This window comes from Monodelphis domestica, chromosome 2, assembly GCF_027887165.1.
Source record: "Monodelphis domestica isolate mMonDom1 chromosome 2, mMonDom1.pri, whole genome shotgun sequence".
NCBI lineage: Eukaryota > Metazoa > Chordata > Mammalia > Didelphimorphia > Didelphidae > Monodelphis > Monodelphis domestica.
Genome location: NC_077228.1, coordinates 325060757 through 325088314, shown reverse-complemented (window position 1 = coordinate 325088314; position 27558 = coordinate 325060757). Strand labels below are relative to the sequence as shown.

The 27558-nt window shown below is 34.9% G+C and overlaps 1 protein-coding gene across 1 annotated transcript in view; it reads right to left on the bottom strand.

The window, feature by feature from the left end:
* Positions 1-1292: 1292 nt before the first annotated feature.
* The window catches only part of CD109 (CD109 molecule), a 187702-nt gene continuing 161436 nt past the window's right edge, over positions 1293-27558 (bottom strand). The window contains exons 29-33 of the mRNA XM_007484202.3: positions 26118-26183; positions 19477-19619; positions 14180-14327; positions 9751-9853; positions 1293-6975 (exon numbers count right to left, since the gene is read on the bottom strand). Coding sequence (XP_007484264.1) covers positions 6797-6975; positions 9751-9853; positions 14180-14327; positions 19477-19619; positions 26118-26183 — 639 coding nt within the window. The 3' untranslated portion in view covers positions 1293-6796. The remainder of the gene's footprint in view (positions 6976-9750; positions 9854-14179; positions 14328-19476; positions 19620-26117; positions 26184-27558) is intronic.

The following is a 27558-nucleotide window of genomic DNA, read 5'->3' as shown; positions in this document are numbered from 1 at the left end:
TTTCACATTAGCTATGTCCAAAAATCTTTCTCATTCTTTTTTCTTCCCTCCCTCCCATCCCTTCATCCCTCCATCCCCAAAAAAGGCAGGTAATATGATATAGGCTATACACATATCATCGTGTAATGCCTATTCCCTATTTGTTGGGTTGTAAAACAAAGCATATTGCTTACACTAGAGAAAAATTCATGGAGAAAATAAAGTGAAAAAATTGCATGTTTCCATCTGCATTCAAATTCCATCTGTTCTGTCTGTGGCAATGGAGACCCTTTTTGGTCTGGGAGCCCTTAAGAGTCATCCTGGATCCTTGCCTTGTCGATAACAGTTGTCATTCACAGTTGAGCATCACGATACATTACTGCTGTTACCGGGTATGATATTCTCCTGGTTCTGCTCACTTCACTTTGCATCACTTCACACATACCTTTCCAGGTTTTTTTTTTAATGTTCATCCTGTTTGTCATTTCTCACAACACAATAGCATTCCATTAAAGTCATACACCACAACTTGTTCAGTCACTGCCCAATTGATGGACATCTTTCAGTTTCTAGTTCTTTGCCACCACAAAAAGTGCTGCTATGTTTTAGAAATTATGGATTTTATAAGTCTGGAAGCATCTAAGTGGTTCAGCAAATAGCTAGGTCTGGAAATGGGAGATCCTGGGTTCAAATGTGACTTTCAACATTTGCTAGTTATATGACCCTGGACAAGTCACTTAACCTCAATTGCCTCTCACTTACGACTTTTCTGTCTTATTAGTATTAATTCTAAGATGAAAAGTAAGGGTTTGTTATTGGTTTTTTTAAGTCAGCTGAGCTTAACAGATCTTCAGATTTAGATCTAATACTCATTTCCTATTCTACTGCACATATGGAAATGCTTGTTTTATTTTGTCAAATTCAAAAATGACCATCTTATTTTGTTTGTTAAATTTAGAATAAAAATAAACACTTTCTAAAGATAGCTCTATGTTGTTGATCAGTAGTGTCTGACTCTTGATGATCCCATTTGGGGGTTTCTTGGGCAAAGATACTGGACTGGTTTGCCATTTGCTTCTCCAGCTCATTTTACATCTGTGATCACTTTTTTGTTTTAGGTGAAAAGGATCAAGGTTGAGAGTTTGTTTTTTTCTCCCTGAAACTTGAGGCTTTTCAAACTAAACAGTGCCTTTCTCCCCCAAGATTTAACATACTACTTTTGGCCTACATGAAGGAGGTTGGTGAGTGAGAAATGTGTACTGAAAGGCTCTTTAAGGCTATCATGAAACTTATTATATAAATAATAAATGAAATAGGTTTTAAACATTTTATTGGTAAGCCATGATTTTCTATTGAATACATAAAGGTAATTCTTTTATTCTGGACATTAATCATGTACAGTTTGAAGAGGAAGAAAAATAGCATGAAATGCAAACATTTAAAAGTAAAACAAATAGACTGATCTTACTAAATACATCACAATTTTATCCTTGGAGGAAAAAAAATCAGTCATATTTTACCAGTACCCTTTGCATAAGCAAAACAAATTCCCAAAGTAGGGAGGAATTGTCATTAATAAAAATCTTTCAAGGCTTCCAAAGGAAACTCAAGCAAGAGACCATTATTTTCATTTTCTTCTTTCATTTTCTTTCTTTTCTTCTTTCACCTCAAGGACATATGTGACAAACGCAAGAGGCCAAAGGTCAGAAGGGTCAGATGAGAGTCACATCACATGGAAATTACAGAAGATAATCTATAGGTAGGATAGAATGTGAAACTGTCCCCGTTTGATAATTATTCAGTTGCCTGCACATATTGCCTGCACAATAATGGTAACTTTAATCCTCATGACAAACTCACTCACACGGGCAGAATGATAATTTTTTAAATAGAAAGTAACACATACCTCAATGTCATTCCTAAAAAGTATAAATTACACACCCATGCACACATATGCTCTTTATAACCAAACACAAAAATGCTCTTTGAAAATGAAAGCCAGAAATAGTATAGGAAACATTCCTTTCCTCCACACTCAGGTGATTAAAATGAAACTGACAAGCTATGTCATGGCATGATAGGACATCACAGTACCCTTCCACGTGGCGCGTCACTGAAACATAAGGAAGGAAATAGTAGTCAAAGGTTCAAATTCACTAGCTAACGTTCTAGAGTGGTTGATGGCATTTACATGCCTTTTCCCTCGTTTCTGATGGCCAAAAGTGACTGTGGCAGCTGGTTTATTTCCAATATGAAATAAGCTGCTTGATTCTCTTCGGCATATATGGTATTCTAATTTGCATTATAGTTATATTGACTATGTGTTTGTATGGAATGGATGAGTGCTTGGGAGAGGTACTAAAAGTATGCTATGCTTTCCTATTATTTTAAAATAAACCCAAAGAAAATACTTGAGACCTGCCAGATAAGCAGAAGCCAAAGCTGAAAGGAGAAAATGTTTTGAAGTTCAACTGAAAATCAAACCATTTACCTTAATTGTAACAAAAAAAAAACAAAAAAGGAATTAATTGCACAATGAAATAGCATATTCTAAAGCTCATGGTACTGGCATAGGCAGTATGGTATAATGGCTCTCAGTCTCTTGAAATCGGGAGATCCGAGTTCAGATCACAAGTCATATCCTCTCAGAGTCCCTATTTCCCCATCTATAAAATGGAGAGTCCAGACCATCTCAATTCATTCGCAGAACCAATAGACTATTGGCTCTTTGATGATAGATACCATGTGTCTTCATATTCACAACACCAGAACAGTGCTTAACCCACAGTGGGTGCTTAATGCTTGAATTAAGTCTGGGAGCTCTAAATCCATGATCTCATGATGCTTCTTACACTACTTGCCTCACAAGGTGATTGTGAGCAAAGTGCCACCTTTGTGGACCTTAAAGTGCCAGTTCCAGATACAAACAGCAGGCACTTTTAGATTTGGAATGAATTAAACATTTCTTGCTAAGCTAAATCTGACAAAGAAAAATGTCCTTTTGGAAAGGTTTCCTGTTGTGGATCAATAAAATAGGCAAAGAAAAAAGCTAAAGGTCTTTTCGAAAATTATTCTAGTTTACATGACAGTATCAGAAGAGCAGGTACATAATCTGAAAGGTTTTACATTGTTGACCTACGAAATACTTTTTAAAAGAACTAGACTTTCATTTTTTTAATCATGTCAGTATGACCAGTGCTGTATTATTCACCTGGACATAAGATAACAAATACAGATTTAATTTGGCTTAGCTAAGAGAACTGATACATTGTCACTATTATTCCCAAAAGTTACTAATATGTTTTATGTGTTACTTTGGAACTTGGATTTTTTTTAAGTTCAGGGTTCTTTTTCTTCAAACATAGTTTGAAAGGTACTAAGAAAAAATATTAATCTCTAATATTAACTCTACCCTGGCATATCTGATGCATCCTGGATTCCACACAAGTTTAATATTTCTCAGTCTATCATTAGGAAGTAGTTTGATACTGTGGGATGAGAGCTGGCTCTATAGTCTGAGGAACTGGGTTCAAAATCTGCCTCTGACATTTAACACCTTTGGGACTACCTTAGGCAAGTCACTTCATTCTCTGGGGGCTTAGATTCCTCCTCTATAAAATGAGAAGACTGGACAAAGCAGCTGCTGATGTCCCTTGTACCTCTCGATCAAGGATCCTTGTTAGCTCAAATGCTAAGCAGAAGACAGTGCCTTTGAGAATTAAAATATATAAGTACTTTTTCATGGCAGGATACATTCAGCTGATAATGCCTACCTTTCAGAAGACTTAAAATGAAACTTTTAAAATGATATCTGATTATACTTGTGAAAAACGAACTGCTAAAATGAAGAAACCCAAAAGGAAAAGGACTTTATTACTTACTCCTAATTTGTATGCCAGTTAGTGGTTCTATGGCTCTTAAAGTATGGTCTGTGGTCCTTTGGTAATGCATGAAAGTCCTCTAGTAGATTACTGATGAGTCCAAAATACAAGGGTGGGATTTATTAGAGTTTTAGGGACTCTATTTATTGCAGACTCTATATTTATTAGGGTCCACATGAGGAGAATAAAAAAGAGGAGAAAAGGCAATTTAAAGTTAATTAAGAATACTTGAAAACCTAAATATTATACATAGGTTAATAAGACTTAGTTAATTTATCCCTTAATATTCATTAATCGCTATATACATTTAACACCTCTCCTATTTCCAGGAATATCAACAGCTAATACTATTAACCAATACTACTATCGTATCACTATTATATCTAAGGTCACTAATCCTAAAAACCACCCCACATTTTAGCTAGGAAAGTGCCCTTAGGGAAGCCCAGTAGTAGGAAGTGCCAGAGCTCACGTTTATTCACAAAGCTCAGCTGTCATGGTGCCTTAGCTGTTCACCCCTCACTTTCAGCAGCACTCTACAAGCTGATAAATCTAGGGTTAATGAAAAGAGAGATACTATTCACACAGAAAGGACTCTCTAGAGAGTACAATCAGTCAACTTTTATAAATGAAGAAAGTGGAGCATAGAAAAATTGTCAAACACCTCACATGATGGCACAAGTTGAGAGGGGCAGGGCCATAGCCATGGTTGGTCCAGTTCCAAGTTTCCATATATTATACATTGGAACCTCGTGTAATTTTTAATCATTTTTGACCATGGAACCTCAAAATGGCATTTTTATGTTGTTTAATCATTTTTCAGTTGAATCTGACCCTCTATGACCCCATTTGGAGTTGGACACGACTAAAACAACTGAATAACAACAAATGGCAGATACTAGTTTACCATTTCCTTCTCTAGCTCATTTTTCAGATGAGGAAACTGAGGCAAACAGAGCTACGTGACTTTTCTCTGGGTCACACAGCCAGATTTGAATTCAGGAAAATGACTTCCTGATTCTAAATCCAACATTCCATCCATTGTGCCACCTAGCTGCCCACCCATGTTTCTTTTAAGAGAGCAGAATTACATAAAGGACCATTCTGAGATTCCATCCAGGGGGCTATTTGCTAAACCAACCTAGAAATCTAATTCTAAGGCAGTTTCATCTAAAAAGGAATCACTGCTCAGAAGAAGGAACAGTGGACCAAGAATCAGGACACCTGAGTTATTAGTCTCTTATCTCTACCACTTATTAGTGACTTTGAATAAATCTCATAATTCCTCGCATTCAGTTAAATCATGTTTACTTAGATCATTCTTGTGTGGAATTCTAAGTGACTATAAAATGAGATCAGTGCTACTTGCTCTCTCCTTCCACAGAGGAGTTGTGAGAAAAGCACTCTGTAAACTATAAAAATGCTAAATAAATATGTTGTTGTTATTATAAAGTATGCCTATACTTCAGAATGTCAAGAGCCCTGCCACAATTGATAAGAGTTGTTTTAGATGAATACTAATTGGCAGATATTATCATCTCATTGAAAAAAATTACTGGAATAACTGATTGAATGGTTACCTGCTCTCTTCCTAGGCCACCAAATAAGAAACTATTCTCTATCCATATTATATGCATTCAAACATTAATAATAATAGATCATTTCCAGATTCCTAAGATAGAATATTTAACTTTTGCAATCAAAACCTTCATAAGCAATAAGAAATTATATATAAATATATATAAGAAATAACTCAAAGGTGTATTTTTTTTCTTCCAACCTGTCATTTCATAGGTGTGGGGAACTCCCTCCAATGATTCAGGTCAGCAACTCGTCTGTGATTTATAGTCTTAAAAAGGGACCTGGGGCTCTGAGAAGGTATATGGTTTTCCCACAGCCACACAGCTAGGATGTGTCAGAGGCAGTATTTGAACCCCAAATCTCCTGATTCTATCTGTCCTGCTAGTCTATTCCTTATAAATTGCCTAATCTTACAATAGCAGGTATATCCTTACTTTGGACCAGTTATAGGTCTTCTGGCTCCAGAGAAAATTGAGATTTCTGCCCAGAAGCACATAGTGATCAGTGTATTATTAAGATGATCCCCATAATTTTAACATGGAACTCTGAACACATACCTGATCTGCATCCCACCCTCCCACCTGCCTTTTATTCAGGCTGCCAGTAAACCCTAAAAACCAAATCATGGTCTTCAGATCAACTTTCCTCCAGTGAAACTAGTTTTCACTGGAACAGTCTCAGACCTCATGCCTGAGTTTTACTGGAATCTGAGAGAACAAGGAGAGAAAGGAGGAAACGATTAGAATTGGGGAAATTATGAGAGTTAGGGGGAGAAAAACCAATCCAGTTTATTTTTATTTCGCTACCTCAGGCTCTGGAAAGAACCAAATTCATAAAAGATGGAAAGGGCATGTTGAGGCCATGAGAGTAAGAGTGGGGCCCAAACAAGTTTCTTCTTTGCTTTCTCCTCTCCCAACTTTCAAAGGGACTCCACCCATAAAAGTATTTTCTTCTTGGAGAAAAGGCAGTACCCTTCATACCAGTCCTACTACTAATGCACAGTTGTTTTCAGTAAGAACCTCTATTTCATTTATCAAATGTGGTAGATAAATGAAGACCTCATAATAAAACATTCTCACTCTGGAAGAAGTTAGTTATACCTTATATACAGCCCAAAAACATCCTGGTAGAGAAAGAAAGAGTAGAGGAAGGGATGTAAAGGCCACCAAAATTATGTTCCAAATGAATTAGATTCAGGGTTCCTTTTAAATACTGAGGTGGAGGGGAAGAAAAACATGAGTGAAGTTTGCACTGATATTTGTTCACTTTTGCCCATGGAAATAACCCTTTTTAAACACAGTCAGAAGACAAATTTAATTGTGACTATCTGAATGTATCCCTCACAAAATAAAAGATCACAGCCAAATTTGCAAGAGGAGAAACAAGAAGCACCCAAAAGAAACTACTGCCGAGTGTTGAAATAATGTTGGGGAGCTGTCCGTGCAAAGTTTGCAGTCCTGTTTTTTGTCACACAGGTCACAAGGGGAAACACCCAGCATCACTTTGGAGTTGTAACTTCTGACTGCCTGTCTCCCTGTTCAAAGACAAGAACATTTGCTTAAACATCTGATTTGTTTTGAAACAAATGAGCACTTTGCCATAATGCAATAGCGTTTCCTACATTTCTCTGTATTTTCAGGTGCTCATGTTTTAAAATGCACACACACACAATTCTTATTTATTGTTTGTTTATTTAATTATTTACTTTAAGGAAGAACCTTTGAAACACTCCATTGCTCAGAGAGGGACAAATTCAAATTCTTAACCAAAGCAAGAGGGTGCTTTCAGTCCAATCTACTACCAGGAGTTTGCTAACATTTAAAGAGGAAAACGGGGGGAGAGAAGGAAAAGAACATGATTTTTGTTATCCTGGAAAAATATTCTAAATTAATCAATTAAATAAAATTGAAAAAAATAAGGAAGAAAAAAATAAATTGGAGATGTATGTTGCAATTGCAAACAATACAATTGTATGGCTGGAAGAGGAAAGATTCAAATTATAATTTGTTAAAATCCCTAGAGAGAATCTAATTTAAATTAACATTGTCTATGCATATAGTATATATATGTATATATTCTGCATGTTCATATATTGCACAATATGAATGATCTTTAAAAAAAATGTAAAGGAGGTTGGTCTCCTATCCAAGGACTATATGAAGACATTAAACGTTATATATCTTTACAATTTGCTTAAGTCAAGTTTATGACTCTTCTCTAAATACATTAAATCTTTTTTTCCATTCTAAAGTGGAAATTGCAACAATATCAAGTCAAAATTTGGAAAACTTATAGCATGTAACTGGCTAGTACATACATCTTAAATTTTTTTCAAAGGACATCCAGTTTAAAATTGGTTTATGATTATATGTCTTTGGCTTTTTAGTGGAGACTTTAAATTGTGATTTTTTCAATATTACCTAATTTTAAGATATCTTATAAGGTAGATTGTGATACTTTAAAATGTTCTTTTATCAGATCTTATTTTAATTATTAACACCAATTACATAGTTTCCTTTCATTGTGCATTGCCTTCTAGATATATTTATAGAGATAATATCATCTCTTCTTTTGCTTTAAAGTTGTCAAATGTTCTCCTTATAGGTTTGACGAAAAGTCATTTAGGAAACTTTGGTGTTAGTGTAACCAGGTGAATCGTCTAGTAAAGTTGCTATAATAAGAAGAAAGGATTTTATTACTTTTTAATATACTTTGACATCTATTGATTATCTCTTCCTCTTTCCACATTCCCACTCCCTAGGATGTATGTTCCTCAAGGGCAAAGATGGTTTTATTTTTGCCTTTGTAGTCCCAAAGTTTAGCATATATTAGGTGCTTAATAAGTGCTTATAAAGATTTATTAACCTTCATGGACCTAATTTCTTCATTTCTAAAATAAGGAGGTTAGATTAGATGGTCGCTAAGATTTCTTTCAGCTCTAAATCCATGATCCTTTGATCCTCAGTTCTCAAAGTTTGTTGGGGTAAAGTTCAAGCTCTCCTTGTTCCTATCCAAGACTGGAAGATTTAAAGTTTGCCCCTAGCAACACACTTCGTATATCCCATCACAAAACTAGCCCAAGTTCATTGAGGCTCATTAACAGAAGTTTTGACTAAATGTTTTGGTCCACAGGAACTCATTAAGCCATATACTTAGATAAAAAGAAGTTATAAAATGCATTTGTGGACTAAGTACCCACAGAGATAAAATAATGGGTCCTTGAATTATAAGATTACTTAGATGAATGAGCATTTTTATCGGGATTTGCCAGATCTCCCCTATCTACATCCATATCCCAGAGTCTTAACTCTCTCTAAAAAAATGTTAATGTTCAATATGCGATAGAAAGATCAAATCTTTTCTAAGTATAAGAAAAAGCATTCTGCTTTCACATAAGTCATTACCAGTTATATGACTTCCTTAGCTCAATGTTAATGTTATCAAACTCTACAAATGAATTCAATTTATTTTGAAAGATGATTCTTTCCAAATGACCCACCATATAAAAAGGGTATCCCCAAAGTCTTAGTGCAGTTTAAAATTTTAAACTCTTTTAATCTCTAATAGATAAAAAAAACAGCACAGACTTTCAGAGCATGATATAAAATGGAATTTGCCGCAAAATATGCTAAGTACAGAACATTAAAAACTTAGAAAAAAGGAAAAATTTCACAATAAACTTTTTTATATCATAACTAAGTTCAGATCAGACACAAATGCTATTATTGACTAAACCCATATAAAATCCAGACACTAATATTTTAATTAATTATTTCCAACATAAAACTGATTTTTCTGAGTATATTATCTCTACCTAATCATGTACCTTTTGGTATTGAGCCAATTAAATTTGTTATTTTTGAAAAATATGATTCATAGTTTTTATATATATAATAAACATAGTAACCCAAAGTTCTTTTGTCTTCTAAATGCTCTAACCACCTAAGTTCTGAAACCAAGTCCATTTTTAAGGTGCAAGAGTCCAATGAAATGCCAAATGAATTTAAATCAATAAAATGGATAATATTCTTCTTATAAAAGGAACCTCCATTGTAAAATAAGAAACAGATTAAATAGTAATTTGAAATATGAGCCAAAAACTTGTAAACTAAACTAAAACAATGTTTAAGCAAGAATAACACTTTTGAACTTAATATGACTTCATACATATATGTTCTGTTGTTTATAAATAATTATCAAGTCTCTTCCCTTAACAGTAGCTTTTGCCACCCATCTATTCAACAAGTTATGCAATCACTATTTTAAGTTCTGAAATAACTATTCTCTAAATCAAAAGATTAACACTTACTTGGTTCATAATAATCCACTATGGATACTGAGGCATCTTGAGTATTTGATACTTTGAAGTTTCTCACAGCAGGAACATCTACACAAAATTGTGTTTCATTTACCTTGAAAAAAAATGGGAGTAAAGTTTAGATGGGTATGATGTAGGTGCAATGAACGATCTTTAGTTCTTTAGTCTAGGCACAATTATGAATCCTCTATGCCCTCCATAATCAATGAGGATCCTATTAGGCACGGAAGATCAATAACATCATCAATTTTAAAATTAGGAGACTGCTTAGAGATCATATTACAGTTGAGGAAACCCTGAAAAATTAAGTGAATTCCACATTAATCATTAATAGTACTAGGATTAGGACCCAAGTTTTTTAGATCACAGTTTGATGCTCCATTGATTATACCATGCTAGCTCCCAATTCTTTCCACTCCTGAATTGGCACCTACTTCCAAGAAACTAGTGTCTGTTATGTCAATCATTTCTCTCCTTCAGGAATTCTACACTGCTCCACAGAAATTCTTCAGAAAGACTAGTATAAGGGGGCAGCTGGGTAGCTCAGTGGATTGAGAGCCAGGCCTAGAGATGGGAGGTCCTAGGTTCAAATCTGGCCTCAGACACTTCCCAGCTGTGTGACCCTGGGCAAGTCACTTAACCCCCATTGCCTAGCCCTTACCACTCTTCTGCCTTGCAGCCAATACACAGTATTGACTCCAAGACAGAAGGTAAGGGTTTTTAAAAAATACTAGTATAAGCATTCTACCCTCACTTCAATATATCAATTAATATAATCATAAAAAAACCTAGATACCCACAACTGAATCAGTGCATTAATATAAATTATATATTAAAGAATTTTCCTATAATCTCACCATAAAGTATAATTAAGTCATTCTTCAATTTGAAAGGATTATAAGGTTTTAGCTATCACACAAAGGCAGGTGAAAGAACATAGAAAACAACCTATGAGACTTAGAGATACCATTAAGTCCCTATATATAAAAATAGCAGACAGTCAAGCAATGAATCATTTGGAAGTTGAAGATTGAACGAAGTATCAGAGTTGGAGTCAACCCCTAGGAAGGAATCAATCTTGGAGGAAATAGAGATTTTTTCTCTTCTCTGATCATTCCATACATCTTCCATTAATGCTATAACTGGGAGAGGCTGGATCAGTAAAAGACAGTGTATCCTCATGGGTCAGAGATTCAACCAGAGAGAGACAACCCATCAGCAGGGAGAAGAGTATTACATCAAGGATAAATGGTGCAGAAAGTCAATAACCAGAAGAGGGAGGCAGCCAAAAGAAACATGACCTTTTGCACCCCAGAAGAATGTTATGGATTCAAGAAAAGAATTTTAGACCTTAAAGTACAGCTATGCTATCCCTTTGCTACACGTATATCTTACATGAATGTCTCACTAACACTGAGGCTACTCCTCTCATGGATCTGCATGGATCTGTGGGAGAGTGTGCCCACACTTTGAGAGGAAGGAGGTCAGGAGAGATGTTTTGTACCATCTTTTCCTGCTATGACACCCCAGTAAATGCCTCTTCCAAAACCTAATTAATATATTGATTACTTATTAATAGGAAGCACAGTTATAGAGGCTCATAAGGGAAAATTCTAGAAACTCTCAGGGTTACTGCTAGAATTCAGAGAGAAGAGTAGACAATCAACTTTTTGAGAACTCCAAACCAATAGGATTAGTGCAAATTGGAGGAGTAGGTTCAGAAGAGATGCTATAAAAGTCGATCCTAGATCCCCTAAGATCAGCTCTAAACCCATAGATCTATACTATTCTAAATAATTTTCAGATAAGTATAGGTCCAGGGATGATGATCATCCCAATATTTTTCAGCTCTCAAATTATCCCTGACATTGAAGTTTGCACATCAGTAGATCTAGCAGGATAAGAATTAATTTCTGCATGGGCAAATTCCAACTTAGCCAGGTTTTAGATGACCACGGTGTCATAGACAGCTGTTGTCCTAAGTACCACCTCTGGGGCTGTTCTCTTTTGTGATGGTTCAATCCAAACGATCATAAAAATTGGGAGGTTGGAGGAATGAGGAAGAGAGAGGAGAGCACTCAAGCCCACTCAGCAAGTGTAATTTTTTTGTTTATAGCTACAGTGACTCTAGCTATCTCTGCTGCCATATGAAAGAGGAAGCTATGACTAGGACCAATAAAAGTTTGAGATACTATGGGCAAAATGGCAACTCCCAAATCAGGGATGTCTAAATTAGCTACTACTATTAATAGCTACTACTATATCAGTGCCTCAAATTCTAATTCACCTGGGAAAGTTTGAGAGCAGTTTTCCAAAAACCTAAAAGAATATTGATTCCAGGCTATGCAGATGAATTTGTGTGTTTTCAGTCTTTTCTACAGAGGAATCATGTAATTCCTCCTTCAGTGTACTTCTCCCTTCCAAAAAGGGGGGGGGGGGATGGCATAAGATGGCAAGAGAGCTGCGAAACTTATTTTTTTAATTGAACAAAATAGCTTCTACTCTTTTAGCAAATGAACTATGCTAACAAATACTTATTTGCAATGAAAAAAAAAGGGCAAATGGGTAGCACAGTGGAGTAAGAGCCAGACCTAAAGATGGGAGGTCCTAGATTCAAATCTGGCTTCAGACTCTTCTTAGCTGTGTGACCCTAGGCATGTAACTTAATACCAACTGCTTAACCCTTATCACTCTTCTGCATTGGGACTGATACTTAGTATTTCTTCTAAGACAGAAAGAAAAAAGTTTTTAAAAAAAACATGAAACCAAAATTGACAGAAACAGCCTAGAATAATGGAAAAGGCCCTGGGTTCAAAGTCACAGGATTCACATAGCCATTTAAAAAATTATAGTTGATTATATGATAATCATAACCAGGAGAATGATTTATACAACAATATTGTAAAGACAAACAACTTTGAAAGACTTAAGAACTTTAATCAATGCAATGATCAACCACAAAAAAGAGCTAATAATTAAGCATTCAACCCACATCCTAATATCAATTTAATGCAGAATGAGGCATATTTGGCCATGGACAATGTAGGAATTTGTTTTGCTTTAACAATTTCTATATGTGTGACTATACACACAAACACACATATGTAGGTATATATATATATGCACATATAGCCATATGTTATATTAGTCATATAATTATGTTATGAATTTATTATATAGGTTTTTCATTTCTTCCCAGGAGGAAGAAAGGGCAATAAAAAAATTGTTAATTTTAAAAATTAAAAAATTAGTTATGGATAAATTTTTCACATTACCACTAAAGATTCCTAAATCCCCCCTATATCAAAGGTTCCCAAATGTGTTCTCTGAACCACTAGTGGTCATTGAGAATCATACAACAAACAGTTTATATTCTTACCATGTCCATAGTCTTGTTTCTTGGGTATGTATTCATAATTACATTGCATATAATTTGCATTGAATTTTGCATGTATGATCTGGAACAATTCTGAAGGACTTATGGCAAAGAATGTCATCCACCTCCAGAGAAAGAATTATTGGAGTCGGATGCAGTTTAAAGCATACTATCTTTCACATCAGTTTTATTCTGGGTTTTGGTTTTATATGAGTGTGCTCTTATAATAATGACCAATATGGAAGTGTATTTTGCATGATAATACATGTATGGTACAGATCAAATTGTTTACTATGGTCTGGAGTGGGGAGGGAAAGAAGGAAGAGAGAAAGTTTAAATCTCCTAATTTTTGGAAATATGTCAAAATTAACATTATATGTAACTGGGAAAATAAAATCTCTTTGGACCAAAAAATAATAATAATAACTTTGCATGGCCTATATTATTGCAGTCTCATCAAAAGGAGGGTGATTCTTTGCCTTAAATCCAGAGAAGTTTTTGTTTGGTTGTTTGGGGTCTTTCCAGTGGATATAGAAAGCTAAGTGGTTCTTACTATCCCCCAGAATTGTGGAAAGAAGTTGGAGTTGGAATCAGATGACCTACATTCAAATCCCAAATCTATTGCTTACTACTTGTGTGGCAGTACACAAGTAACTTAACCTGAATTTTTTAGTTCCTCATCCTTAAGATGAAGGGGTTAAAGACTGTCTCTTAAAATTCCCTCCAAACCCAGATTGAATTGCTTGCCAGCTCTAGGAGTGGAGGAAAGAAGGAAGGGAGACAATTTGGATCATATAGCTTCAGGGAAATGTATGTGATAATTTGTTATTAAAATAAAAATTATAAATAAAATAACATTTTTAAAAAGATTCCCTCCACTTCCAAATCTATGATCCTCTGAACCAAGGACCTATAAACATCAACCATGAACCAAAAACAAATATCCAAAATGACATGTTAAAAAATTTTGTGGAAAGTTATACGATATTGAACATGACAAAACACTAGATGTTTAGATAAATTACATTTATTTTTTCTACTTACAGAGTCTAAATATAGGTTGACTTGGCCATGATCATTCTCTACTTTCTTAATTGTGTCACTCAGTAGAATTGCATCTGGAGACATTGCAAAACCACTCAGTAAGTTAACTTCCATAAGAGCCATACCACTCTTGGATGGTCCCCGAAACCTAAAAGTTAAAGAGGGAGGAATGGAGAGAGGAAGGGAGAGAGGGAAGGAAGGAAGGAAGGAAGGAAGGAAGGAAGGAAGGAAGGAAGGAAGGAAGGAAGGAAGGAAGGAAGGAAGGAAGGAAGGAAGGAAGGAAGGAAGGAAGGAAATTAAGGTGAAAGGGAGAACAAAATTTTATGAAAGATCAAATGTGCTAATATCAATTAGCATATAACATAAAACACAATGTTAACTTGGAAATGAAACATCTCATTACACTGTTTTTATTCACAGCTCAAATAAGAATTGTATGGAGAAATATTTATACACGTTTTTCCAAATGTTTCTTCTTCAAACCCAGACCTTACAACAAAATATCGAATAACTTTCCTTTTATGAACCTCTTAAAATTAAAAAAAAAGTTTACATAAAAAATAAAATGCACAGTAGAGTAAGATATATATGAGAATCTATATAGGTAAGGATGCAACATACTTTATTTCAAAAAGGAATCTTTTTTTAGTTGCCTTGATTTTAAAGCAAGTTACAGTTTTTATTTTCTCAGGAAAAAATGGCACAACTCCTCAGCTGAAAGCCAGGACTCAAAGTGGAAGCAGCTCTTTCTTGATCTCTCAGGGTAGTCTCAATGCCAAACCCTTAGTATTCTTTTAACCATCAAGTTCTGGAAAAAGAAGGCTTAACAGGAAGAAATTTTCTCTTTGTTCCCAACTATTTTGGAGTGCACTTTGTTCTTTCTTTGACCAATCTGGTAGGATTGCATACCTTGAAAAGTTTTATTGCCCTCCATTATTCTTTGAGCTATCATACACAAAACTACTACCCACCTTCCCTGCTGCCCCCCCCCCCAAATCTAAGTTAACAACAAAACTTCTGACTCCTACAGAATGCTTTGGTTGGTTGGTTGTTTTTCTAAAATGAATAGGTGGCAGGAGCTACTTGCTTAGAATACAGAAGTAACCCAGAATGATCATGGAAAAGAATATGTTTCCAATGTGCACACTATGATAATTATTCAATTAGTTTCAATTACTATTTATTTATCAATACTGATGGCCAAAAAAAAAAAAGAATTAAAAGGAAGGCTGGGCAGAGAACATTTGCTTTTCAAAGCAGAGATATTAAGCCTGGCAGTCTGACTGATTGAAAAGCAATACAGCACAACTGCTGACTTCAGCTGGCTAAGAAATCAGGAGCAACTGAAACCATCTGTTGAGTACCACTCATTGCCAAAATGGATACAAATGAAAATAAATCACTGAAATGGACGTTTGAGTAATTATATCTGAGCAATTATTGTAGGTGAGGGGAATGGCCAAAATGTTTAATTGTGTTAAATATTGCATCAAAAGGTAGCTTAGTGGTCTCACCTTTCTGATACTTAAAAAAAGAGTCAATTTATCCCCAAGATAGCCTATTTTGCTATAACACTATTCAATATAAAACAGAAGTCAGAATAATGTAGGAGTCCTTAATAATCTGTGATCCATGGGTTATGTGAATAGATATCAGAGGATGGGAATTTGAATATGTGAGAGGAAAAAACATATGCATACATATATTATATATACACATATACATCTTTATTTTCACTAACTTTTTCTTCCTTTTTTAATCCTATTGTGTATTTTATGTATTTATAAATATTATTCTGGGAAGGGGGTCCAGAGGCTTCACCAGACTGCCAAAGAAATTCATTACACAAAAAAATATTTTGAATCTCTGAAATAAAGTAAAGTTGCCTTGGACCCTATTCAAGAAGATTCTGTAACTGAAAGATAAAATAATCTCATAAGATGTATAAACCAACCCCATCCACCTACCTATCCCAGGTCAGTATTACTGCCTGTGTTAAATGAATACATACTTGAGATTTTCCACAGAGATTTAGTAGTATATGGTGTGATATAAGGGAAAGAGTACTTGTTTTAGAGTACAAAGAGATGGGTACAAATCCAAGCTTTCTATTTGCTACCTGTGTAAAAATAGGCAAACCACCCTCTTATGGAGGTGTGGGACTAAACCATCTCTCAAATACTTTTCAGATCTATGGCTGAATAGCTTTGGATCTAGCTAGATATACTTTTCAACCACCACTAAACTGAAGGGGATACAATTCCCTTTCTGAATTTCCTCCATCACTCTTAAATGTTCCCACCTGACTTCTAAAAGATGAATTCTGATATTAAACCCTTGGAAACAAAGCAAACATTCTGTCATAGTGAGATCCCATTGTGAGGAGACAGAGAATCCTTTCACATTTAGAAGGGGATGGTGGCCTATGATTTTCTTGTCAGCAGATTAGGGAACCACAGAAAAAGAGATTCTCACAATCCCGTTTCCCCAACCATTCCTGCCAGACCCGAGGTGTGGGGAGATTTAGGATGCCCCCTCTACCCTCTGCCTTGAATTATGCCCTTTACTTAAGGGTACATGATTACTGGACTTTGAGGTCAATGTCTTCCCATTCACTGGATCCATTCAATTGAATTTTTTTTCATTTAAATATGACAAACATTTATTAAGTATTACTACCTACCCAGGACAGGGTTAGATGCCATATGTGTTTGGAATGAATCCTTAGATCTAACCTTTTTAGATTAAGGGTTTACATATAAAATGAGGAAGTGGTAGAATAACCCTAAAGCTGATATTAAATTTCTTTTTTCAAATTTATTTGCCAGATAGCTCTTGAGACTTTTACAGTTACTCAAATAAGGATAGGAGACTCATAATAATGCAAAATGTGTTCAGCTATCATATATTCATATTAAGTAGATACACTAAGTGGATCAAATATATTTACAGCTGGAATGGACCACAAAGATCATCCACCAAGGTTTTTCAACCTGGGCTGTATAAATTTCTAATATTCTGATAATTATATTTCAATATAATTGATTTCCTGTATAACTGTATATATTTTATTTCACATATTTAAGAACATAATTCTGAAAAGGGACCCCAAAGGCTTTCCCAGACTGCCAAGGAAGGCCATTATACAAAAAAGTTAGAGAAATGTTCCAGGAGGACTTTATTATTTAAAGATAAAGAAATCAAAGCCCAGGGTAAAATGACTTACCCAAAATGTATATGTATATATGTGAATACATATGTGAATAGAATATGTATGTATGTGAATATATGTTCATGTATATAAGCACATATCTACATACATATTATGTGTGTCATTTGGACCTCATACCAGCCTTAAGGGGAAAGGGCTATTATTTTTTCTATTTTAGAGATAAGGAAACTGAGGTCCAGGGAAGTTGTGACTGGCCCAAGGTAAGATAATGAACACCTAAGACAAGATTCAAACTCTGATATTCCTGATGTTAAATCCAGGACTCTATCCACTAAATCCAGAACCAGGTCCCTAGATCCAAAAGACTTTCAGCGATACTATATTATCTCTAAATATAAAGAAAAATTCTATTCTGTTCATAAGCTTTTAATTTTTAATTTTTTTATTTTGAATTTAAATGACTTTTTTCTTTTCCTTTTTTAAGACCCTTGCCTTCTGTCTTGGAATCAATACTGTGGATTGGTTCCAAGGTAGAAAAGCATTAAGGGCTAGGCAATGGGGGTTAAGTGACTTGCCTAGTAAGTACACAGCTAGTAAGTATCTGAGGTTGGATTTGAACTCGGGTCTTTCTGACTCCCATGCATACATGTTGAAATAACCAGAAAAAATGATAGTATTTCCAGGTTTCCTCATACAGATACCTGAAATGTCTGCATTTCTTCCCATTTTTTATCTAGATTCTAACTTACCTTGAGAGCCCAGTTCAAAATCTCACCCCCTTCCATGGAGTACTTTAGTCCTTAGTAACACCCTACAATCTCTAAATCACTTCTCATCTCTAATATGCTTGGATGCCACTTAGTTTAACATTTAATTGTTCTCTAATTGTTTCCTGTATCTTATTTCTGTCTTCCTACCAAATTATAAGCTCCTTCTTTGGAGAGCAATAAAAGAAAAAGGAATTATCCCATAATATCTAGTACACGGTAGGCATTCACTTAATATTTACCAATTGAACATTTTTCCTGAAATAACGTGGCTCTCTTTGGGTTAGAAAAAAACATGAGGATGATTTTTGGAGCAGAATGAATATGAGCTTTCATTTCACCCAATCACTAGCACTAACATAAGAAGTTTCACCAAAATCTATACATTTATCTTCATACCACTTCAAAACCCTTGCCTGAAAAAAACTGAGCGAATTCATATGGTTGAAGGAGGGAGGGAAGGTACATTTTGAAAAGCCAAATAAATGTTTTAAAATATTTACTAGATCAATGATGACAATGAACTCTATCTTTACAATTTCTTTCTTTTATGCAAAATTTATCAGGCTGCAGTTAATAAGGTTATAACATTTTTTAATCTCTTAGCCATTAATTATGTGTTATTCAGATTTCATAACTAATAATAAGAACAATAACAGCAGCATTTATGTAGCACTTGAAAGTTTGCAAAGTACTTTATGAGTATTATCTCATTTCATTCCCACAACAACTCTGGGAGACAGGAAATATTATCCTCATTTTAGAGATGAGGAAACTGAGGCAGACAAAAGTTAGATTATTTGTCCTGAGTCACAAAGCTCATGAGCACCTGAAGTCAGATTTTTAATAATATTAATAACTAATACTATGCTAAGTGCTTTACAATTATTATCTCATTTTGTCTTCACAGCAATCCTGAATAGTAGGTATTATCCTCATTTTACAAATTGGGAAACTGAGGCATATAGCCATTAAGTGACTTGCCCAGGTTCACACAGCTGATAAGTATCTGAGACCAGATTTGGACATCAATCTTTCTGATTCCCGGCCCAAAACTATATACTGTGCCATCTAGATGCCAATGCAGAAAATGTAGAAGAGGTTCTTATTAAATATTCCCATTACTCATAAAAAATACTTCTGAAATGCTTAAAGTACTGGTGTTAATTAAAACAATGTTCCATTACAGAACTCTTAAGGCTCTTTTCTGCATATTGAGTATTGTACACATCATAAAATTTTTTCATTTGTTCCTCTTCATCTAAAAATATTCAATGACTAGAGAAAGGAAAAATGCCCCCAAATATCATGTAATTATTTCCATTCTGAGTAAAATCATAAAGTAAATAAAGACCTACCTGGTACATACATTCACAGTCAAATGATTGATATCATCTTCATTATCTTTTACGGCAACATCTAAATCAAAGGCTTCTTGATCTTGGATAGATCTCCGTCTTCTAGAAGATTCTGAATTTTTCACATTATAAACAACATTGAGCTGCAGCAAATAAAAGGGAGAGAAAAGAATGTTACAACCAGTCATCAAGGATTATCATCATGTTTGCTAAATATTTGGTCATAAATTCCTCTTGAACACTCAATTAAAATTTGGAAATAATCTTACAAAGTAGAAAAAATTACTTTTGTAGCCTAATAAAGAAAGGCAGCATGGAATGATGGCTATAGAATTGGATTCAGTCTGAAAAACTTAAGTTCAATCTCACCTCTGACTCTTAGTACCTATGTAATGACAGATGAGTCACTTAAGTCTCTTTGAATCTTAAGCAACCACTCTCTAAGATTTATCTCCTAGTAATTATGGATAGGTTGTGATCTTCAGGGTTAGAGTTTTCACCCTTACAAAGTCACAGACAACTGGTGTATTACCTAAAAAAAAATGCTGTTATGATAGCAACTGTATATGTCAAGGCAATCATTAAGCATTTATTAAGCAGTGGTTCTGAGTAGTCAGAATTCAGATACTATGCTAAGAGAGAAAAGAAAGAGAGACAGAAAGAGACAAAAACATCGGTCATGCCCTCAAGATCAAGTCTATAATCTAGTGGGCATTCTTCATATAGTTCCCAAATCATCCAAATTAGTACCATCACAAGGCTATGAATGGATGCTTGAGGAAAGCACGTTAGCAAAAAAAAAAGTGGAAAGATCTCTCACTTCCTTTCAGTAATTTCCAAAACAGAGTACCCAAATGCATTAATAATTTTTTAAAATTATAGCTGAGTACCCTGAGCAGAGTGGATTAAAATTACAACACCTAAGCCAAACCTATTGCCAAAGAGAAAGTACACAGGAAAAGAGGGGCAAGTCTTAAGTTTCTCAACAATTTTAGAGTCTCAGGATAATCTTTAAATAGCAAATGTTGGATTTCATCTTGACAATGATTTTTGAGCCCAGCACTTATGAAGGGTAATATAGAAGATACCAAAAGACACATGCTTTAAATAATATTTCTCCTGCACTCTCAGCTCTTATAATCAAAATAATAGGTATACACTCAAATCAATACTGCTTGCTTCAATTCTTTATGGATTATTTCATTTTTCATTATTTTATTTTATTTTTTGGTTTTTTATGTTTTTAAATATAAATATTTCTATTTATGCAAATATAAATATCTAGTGTATAAGTAAAACATTTTATTTATATATTATATATTTTATACATAATTATAAATTATTTTTATTTTTTATCCTATATAAACTCTTTTTCAACAACATCTATAAATTTATTAAAAACATAGTATTCCTTTTCATTTGTATTTATTTGTAAAGGCAGTATTCCTTTTAATTTGTCCTAAACTCACCGCCTCTTTCCAACTGCAATGTGTTTGTCCTAAAGTTCAATTTTTTTAAAATAAAGCTATATTCACTTTACCCATACCATTAGTGATTTTATAACTTTTAATTCTATTTCATTTTTATCTTACTTTATTTTTAAGTATTTACTTTAAGACATTTTTCCATTTTCCATACATTTCCATTTAAATATTTTTCCATGTTGATCTTTAAGTATAGTCATCTGTACACAGAATTCTCAAGTTCAGAAAATGAAGTTTCATAATAAAGCAAAATGTTTTCTATTTTGTTTCTGGTGTCATTCCAGATAATGCCCCAACATCTAGATGGTTTTCAGAGGACACAATTGCACACTTTTCTGATTCTTTCAATGAACAGTCTACATTGAAATTCACAGATTTTCTAAAGTATTTTCAGTCATTTCAGTCACATCCAACTTCTCATGATCCCATTTTGGGTTTTCTTGGCAAAAATACTAGAGTCATTTGCCATTTCTTTATCCAGCTTATTTTATAACTGAGGGAACTGAGGCAAACTGGGTTAAGTGACTTGCCCAGAATCACACAGCTAGTAAGTGTCTAAGGCTGGTTTGAACTCAGGAAGATGAGTCTTCCTGACTTCTGTCCCAGCACTGAACCGCTTCACTGTCCTACAACTAGAGGACAACTAGCAGTTGAAAACAGTATTTTATTATCTAAGAGTAATATATTTGTACTGCAAGTTATTTCCTAACTCTACTGGGACTAACACCTTGACTGGGCAATAACATAAAAAGGAGTTTGTTATCTTCTAGTTAATCAGTGAATCAACGAGCATTTATTAAGTACCTACTATTTATCAAATACTGAGCTAGGTGCTGGAAGTACAAAGACAAGAATGAAACAGTTCCTACCTTCAATGAACATACATACTCTGGAGCAAAATGACATGCACACAAAGAAGTAGAAACACATTAAGGCAGGAGAGGAACTACCATGGGGAGAGGAGAGATCAGGAAAGACTTCATGGAGAAAAATGTGCATGAGCTGAGTTTTGAAGGAAATCAGGGGTTCCAAAATATGCAGGTGAAGATGGAGAATATCCCATGCATGAGGGGGACAGCCAGTGCACAATTTGCATCCTTTTTCTTTAAAATATGTTGCTTTACAGGGCATCTAGATGGCTCAGTGAACAGAGTCAGGAGTCAAGAAGACCTGAGTTCAAATCTGGCCTCAGACACTTACTAGCTATAGGACCCTGGGAAAGTTATTTAACCCTGTTTGCCTCAGTTTCCTCATCTGTAAAATGAGCTGGAGAAGGAAATGGCAAACCACTCCTGTATCTCTGCCAAGAAAACCCCAAATGGGGTCACAAAGAGTCAGACATGCCTGAAAAGACTAAACAATGACATATTGCCTCATGCTGTTCTCTCATCTGCCCAGGCACAAGGTTTTATGAGATGATCTTATGGTTTATTTCTCACAGTCAGATATTTTACTTCCTGTAAAAATTCAGTGTTAACTGCACACTTGAGAGCTTTCATGATGCTCCCTTCCCTGATACCCTGATGAATGTGAAATAAAATAAATCCCTGCAAGACTTTATTATTTACACTCCTCTATCATTACTAGCTCTCATTTATCCCTATTTTTTGATTTTCAGTCTCAAATCCAGGTCTTTATTTGTGACAGGGGAATGCCTGCCACCCCCATTTCCCCATCCAATTTCCATTCCATTTGTATCTAGGTGTTTTGTGTGCCGGTTGAGGGGTAGAGAGTAGAGTAAAAAAATCACCCTTCAGCATAGAACTACATCTAAGATTTAAGTCAAAAAAATTATACTCATTGCTTCTTCCTGATCTACCTACTTAGTGACCCCCATCAAATAAACCCTGGGAGATTAATCAGATGTGATTTCTCACCTCAAAAATTAAGCTGACCCTTTTAAGTGTTCAGTGACCCTCTACTTTTTTTTTTTAAGATTCCACTAGATTAATACAAACAGAAGTGGCATTTGCTGGTTCAAGAGATCTTGCAACTTTCTTCACCCTTGACTTCAAGGACAACCGTGTGGGTCCAAGCAGAACAAATCTCATCCTTCAAACTCAAGGAGGACATGAGAGCTGTGTTTAAGTATTCAAAGGGCTGTCATGTGGAAAAGGAATCAAAACTTTTTTCTATTTGAACCCAGAGGGCAAAACCAGGAGTAAAAGGCAGAAGTTGTCAAAAATCAAATTTAAGTCTGATGATAGGAAAATCTTCCAAATAATTAAATCCGCCTCTAAGAAGGAAGAGACTGTACCTCAGGAAATAATAGGGGAATCTTCAAGCAGAGGAGAAAGGACCACTTGTCAAGGGTACTGTTTTCTTTCTCAGATATGGGTTGTAACTGATGGCACCTGAGATTCTTTACATCTAAAATTCTATTAATTCTTTCCACCATTCACTTCTTATAAGAATCTAGCTAAATAAATATTGATTCAGCATGTACTTAGCTGCCTTCCACTCTTACTTGGCAAAGTGTTCATTTGTAGTTTTGAGTTAATAAACTTTAGTGGGTTAATAAACCTTATAAGTAATAATAGGTAATAATTAATCATACTTTATAAATAAGCAATGAATTCACATTTATATAAAAGTAAGCAATAAATTTAAATAATCAAATCAGTAATAAATTTAAATTAAATAACTATAAACATTAACTATAGGCAATAAATGTTAATATGCAAGTAAAAATTTTATATATAAAATATATTTAAAATATAATAATAATGTTTATATATTAATAAATATTCATATAAACAGTTTTATTATTTTGCTCTCATAATCTTCCAAAATCTGAATGAATAGTGTTGAGATTCAATGCTTTCCATATCCTGCTACTTTTTTTTATTATTAAATTTGCCACAGGATCTAATACCTCTGACCTGCGCATCCAAAGATAACAGAAATGAAAATGTCCCTATTGTCTTTCTTAGTTTAGTCCTCCTTTAGACAGCCTCTTCATTATCTCCCTTTTCTGATTTTTTACATTGATTTTCAGGACATCATATGGGTTCTCTAATTGTCTTTCTTGCTTTGATGGATTTTTTTAAACCCTAACCTTCCATCTTAGAATCAATATTTGGTATTGGTTCCAAGGCAGAAGAGTGGTAAGAGCTAGATGATGGGGATTAAGTGACTTGCCCAGGGTCACACACCTAGGAGGTGTCTGAGACAAGATTTGAACCTAGGACCTCTTGTCTCCAGTCCTGGCTCTCAATTCACTGAGCCACCCAGCTGCCCCTTTCTATTTTTTTTTAAAGATAACATTTCCCCTATTAGTCTGAAAGCTCCATGATGGCAAGTACTGCAAATACTGATCTTTGTCTCTTGCCCAGTAGCTGTCACAGTGCTTTTTATAGTGCATTAAATAGATGTTTCTTTAATCCCTTTTGTCAGCAGGAGATAGAGGGTGTTATATGAATTTATACACGGGGTTTTTTTCAACCATCTTAACTTTTTCATACTTAGAACACATTTTCTTAGGCTTCAAATAAAATGTATATTTGGGTTTTGATTCTCCAGTTTTCTAGGAGATAGTTACTTTAGTAACTATTCTTTTCTTTACAAATACCTATGTTGTTACAGTTTCTTCCTTTAAAAAAAATCAAATAACCTATTAATGGCTTCCTTCAGTTTTCTTTTGACTATCAGAATGTTAGGGACAACGAGGTAGTACAGTGGATAGAACACTAGTCAGGAAGAACTGGCCTCAGACACATACTACCTGAGTGCCCCTGGGCAAGTCATTTAAACTCTATTTACTTCCATTTCTCATCTGTAAAATGGGGACACACTAAAGAATGAAATGGCAAACTGCTCCAGTAACTTTGCCAAGGAAAATCCCATGGACAAAGTCCATCGGGTCAGGTAGAATCAAACACAACTGAACAACAAACACCAGAATACTGAAATTAGTCACATGCTATTACTGTAGTATAGTAGATTGCCTATTGATATTTATTTTCCATTTCAAATTTGTACTTTAAATCACAGATAAACCTTACTTTAGGCAATAGGGAAATTCCTTCAAAGTTGTATGTAAAATAAACACTTGCATACAGAATAATTTCCTACTGATTCCCATTTGTAATTTCAGGGACATAATCTCATAGAAAATAAAACTGATCTCAAAATACAATGAACAATACATCTAAAATCTTAGTATTTGCCTCTGACACGAATTCTGCTATGTGACTCTCAAAAAGTCACTTAATTATCTTCATGGTCCAGGCAATTCTAAGTCTGTGAGTAGCACATGTACTCCAACAAAATAACTTTTCTCACTGGGAGATCCCCATGCCAATTAAATCACAGGTCCAGCACTTCCCCTTCCTATTTCTCTCTCTCTCTCTCTCTCTCTCTCTCTCTCTCTCTCTCTCTCTCTCTCTCTCTCTCTCTCTCTCTCTCTCTCTCACACACACACACACACACACACACACACACACACACACACACACACACATACTCAGAATATTATCACACATTATGGAACATATAATAAAGATAAGGCACTAAGATGCTGAAATGAACAGTATACAACTAAGTTAATCTATTCAGGAAACATGTATGCTTTCATACTAAAACAGAAAATGGGGTTAACCATATATTTAACATTTAGTACTGTCCCATTGGACACATATATGAAGGACTCATTCTTTGCCATTTCTTCAAGGAATCAGCAAAACTAACAAAAATATTTCCAAATTTTAAAAATTCAAATTGAAAGTCATTTACATGAAAATGAATCAATAAAACTTTTAAGGAGATGTCTAAGCAATCTTTATACTACCTCCCAAAGAGTCATGTTAAAAGGGTGACACTTTGCTAAACCTTTAATCAAGTAGCTCTGTGAGCTTGGGTTCTCAGATACTCCATAAGTAGAATGCCAGTCCTGGCAGGTCCTGCAGCAAGCTGGAACACTGTTGAGTACCGGCTTGATGACAGATCCTGAGCCTGTCATCCAAACTACCATCTTGCTAAACTAGAGAAACATCACCAAAAAGGCTAACCACTAGTTGAAAACTTTTTTCAACTCTATGAATTAATGAATATGGTCTGTTTAGGCATAGAGGAACAGATTCACTTAGAGGGTATACTCTCATCAATTAAATAGTGACCAAAGTATTAACCTGAACAAGTATAAACATGACTACATACCTGACAGAAGGCAAATCCAAAACCACTTGCTGAAACAGTAACTGAAGCTGGCTGAGTGACAGCAAGCTGAATGGAGAGAAAAAAAAGAGTGAATGACTTTGGCCATCTCGTTTATTATATATGAAAGCCCCAAAGAGTTTCTGATTATTTCTACCAGTAAAGTGCAATGATTTCTGTATCATCCTTCTTTGTTAATTAAAAAATAATAATAAATACATACAATATAAATGTTATTTTATATATGTATGGGTGTGAATATGTATACATATATAAATTTATACATACATTAGGAATCAATATGGTACAGTGGTTAGAGTGCCAGGCCTGAAGGTAGGAAGACAACTCTTCCTGAGTTCAAATCTGGCCCCAGACACTTAGTAGCCGTGTGGCCCTGGGCAAATCACTTAACCTCAGTTGCCTAGCCCTTACCGCTTTTTTGCCTAGGAGTTCCTCAGAATCAATTCCAAGAGAGAAGGTAAGGGAGAAAAAAGGTAAGGGAGAAAAAGAAAGAAAGAAAGAAAGAAAGGAAGAAAGGAAGGAAGGAAGGAAGGAAGGAAGGAAGGAAGGAAGGAAGGAAGGAAGAAGGAAGGAAGGAAGGAAGGAAGGAAGGAAGGAAGGAAGGAAGGAAGGAAGGAAGGAAGGAAGGAAGGAAGGAAGGAAGGAAGGAAGGAAGGAAGGAAGGAAGGAAGGAAGGAAGGAAGGAAGGAAGGAAGGAAGGAAGGAAGGAAGAAGAAAGAAAGAAAGAAAGAAAGAAAGAAAGAAAGAAAGAAAGAAAGAAAGAAAGAAAGAAAGAAAGAAAGAAAGAAGAGAGAGAGAGAGAGAGAGAGAGAGAGAGAGAGAGAAGAGAGAAGAGAGAAAGAGAGAAAGAGAGAAAGAGAGAAAGAGAGAAAGAGAGAAAGAGAGAAAGAGAGAAGAGAGAGAAAGAGAGAAAGAGAGAAAGAGAGAAAGAGAGAAAGAGAGAAAGAGAGAAAGAGAGAAAGAGAGAGAAGAGAGAAAGAGAGAAAGGAGAAGAGAGAAAGAGAGAAGAGAGAAGAGAGAAGAGAGAAAGAGAGAAAGAAGAAGAAAGAAGAAGAAAGAAAGAAAGAAAGAAAGAAAGAAAGAGAAGAAAGAAAGAAAGAAAGAAAGAAAGAAAGAAAGAAAGAAAGAAAGAAAGAAAGAAAGAAAGAAAGAAAGAAAGAAAGAAAGAAAGAAAGAAAGAAAAATTGCTGATCTAAAGCCCTCTGTAGCAAATAGAAAGAATCTTTTCCTCCATTAGTCAACCTTCAGGTTCTTCCCTAACTATGACTTCTGGCTACCATCCCCTTATTTCCTTAAGTGTAATGAAAGTTAGAAAAGTAAGTAAAGTCTTCTGATGGTTGGTAGTTACCCATCTAAAGTACCTACATACTCTTCCCTAGACAAAGCACAGCCAGGGATTTTATCCTCCTGTCCTGAATGATGA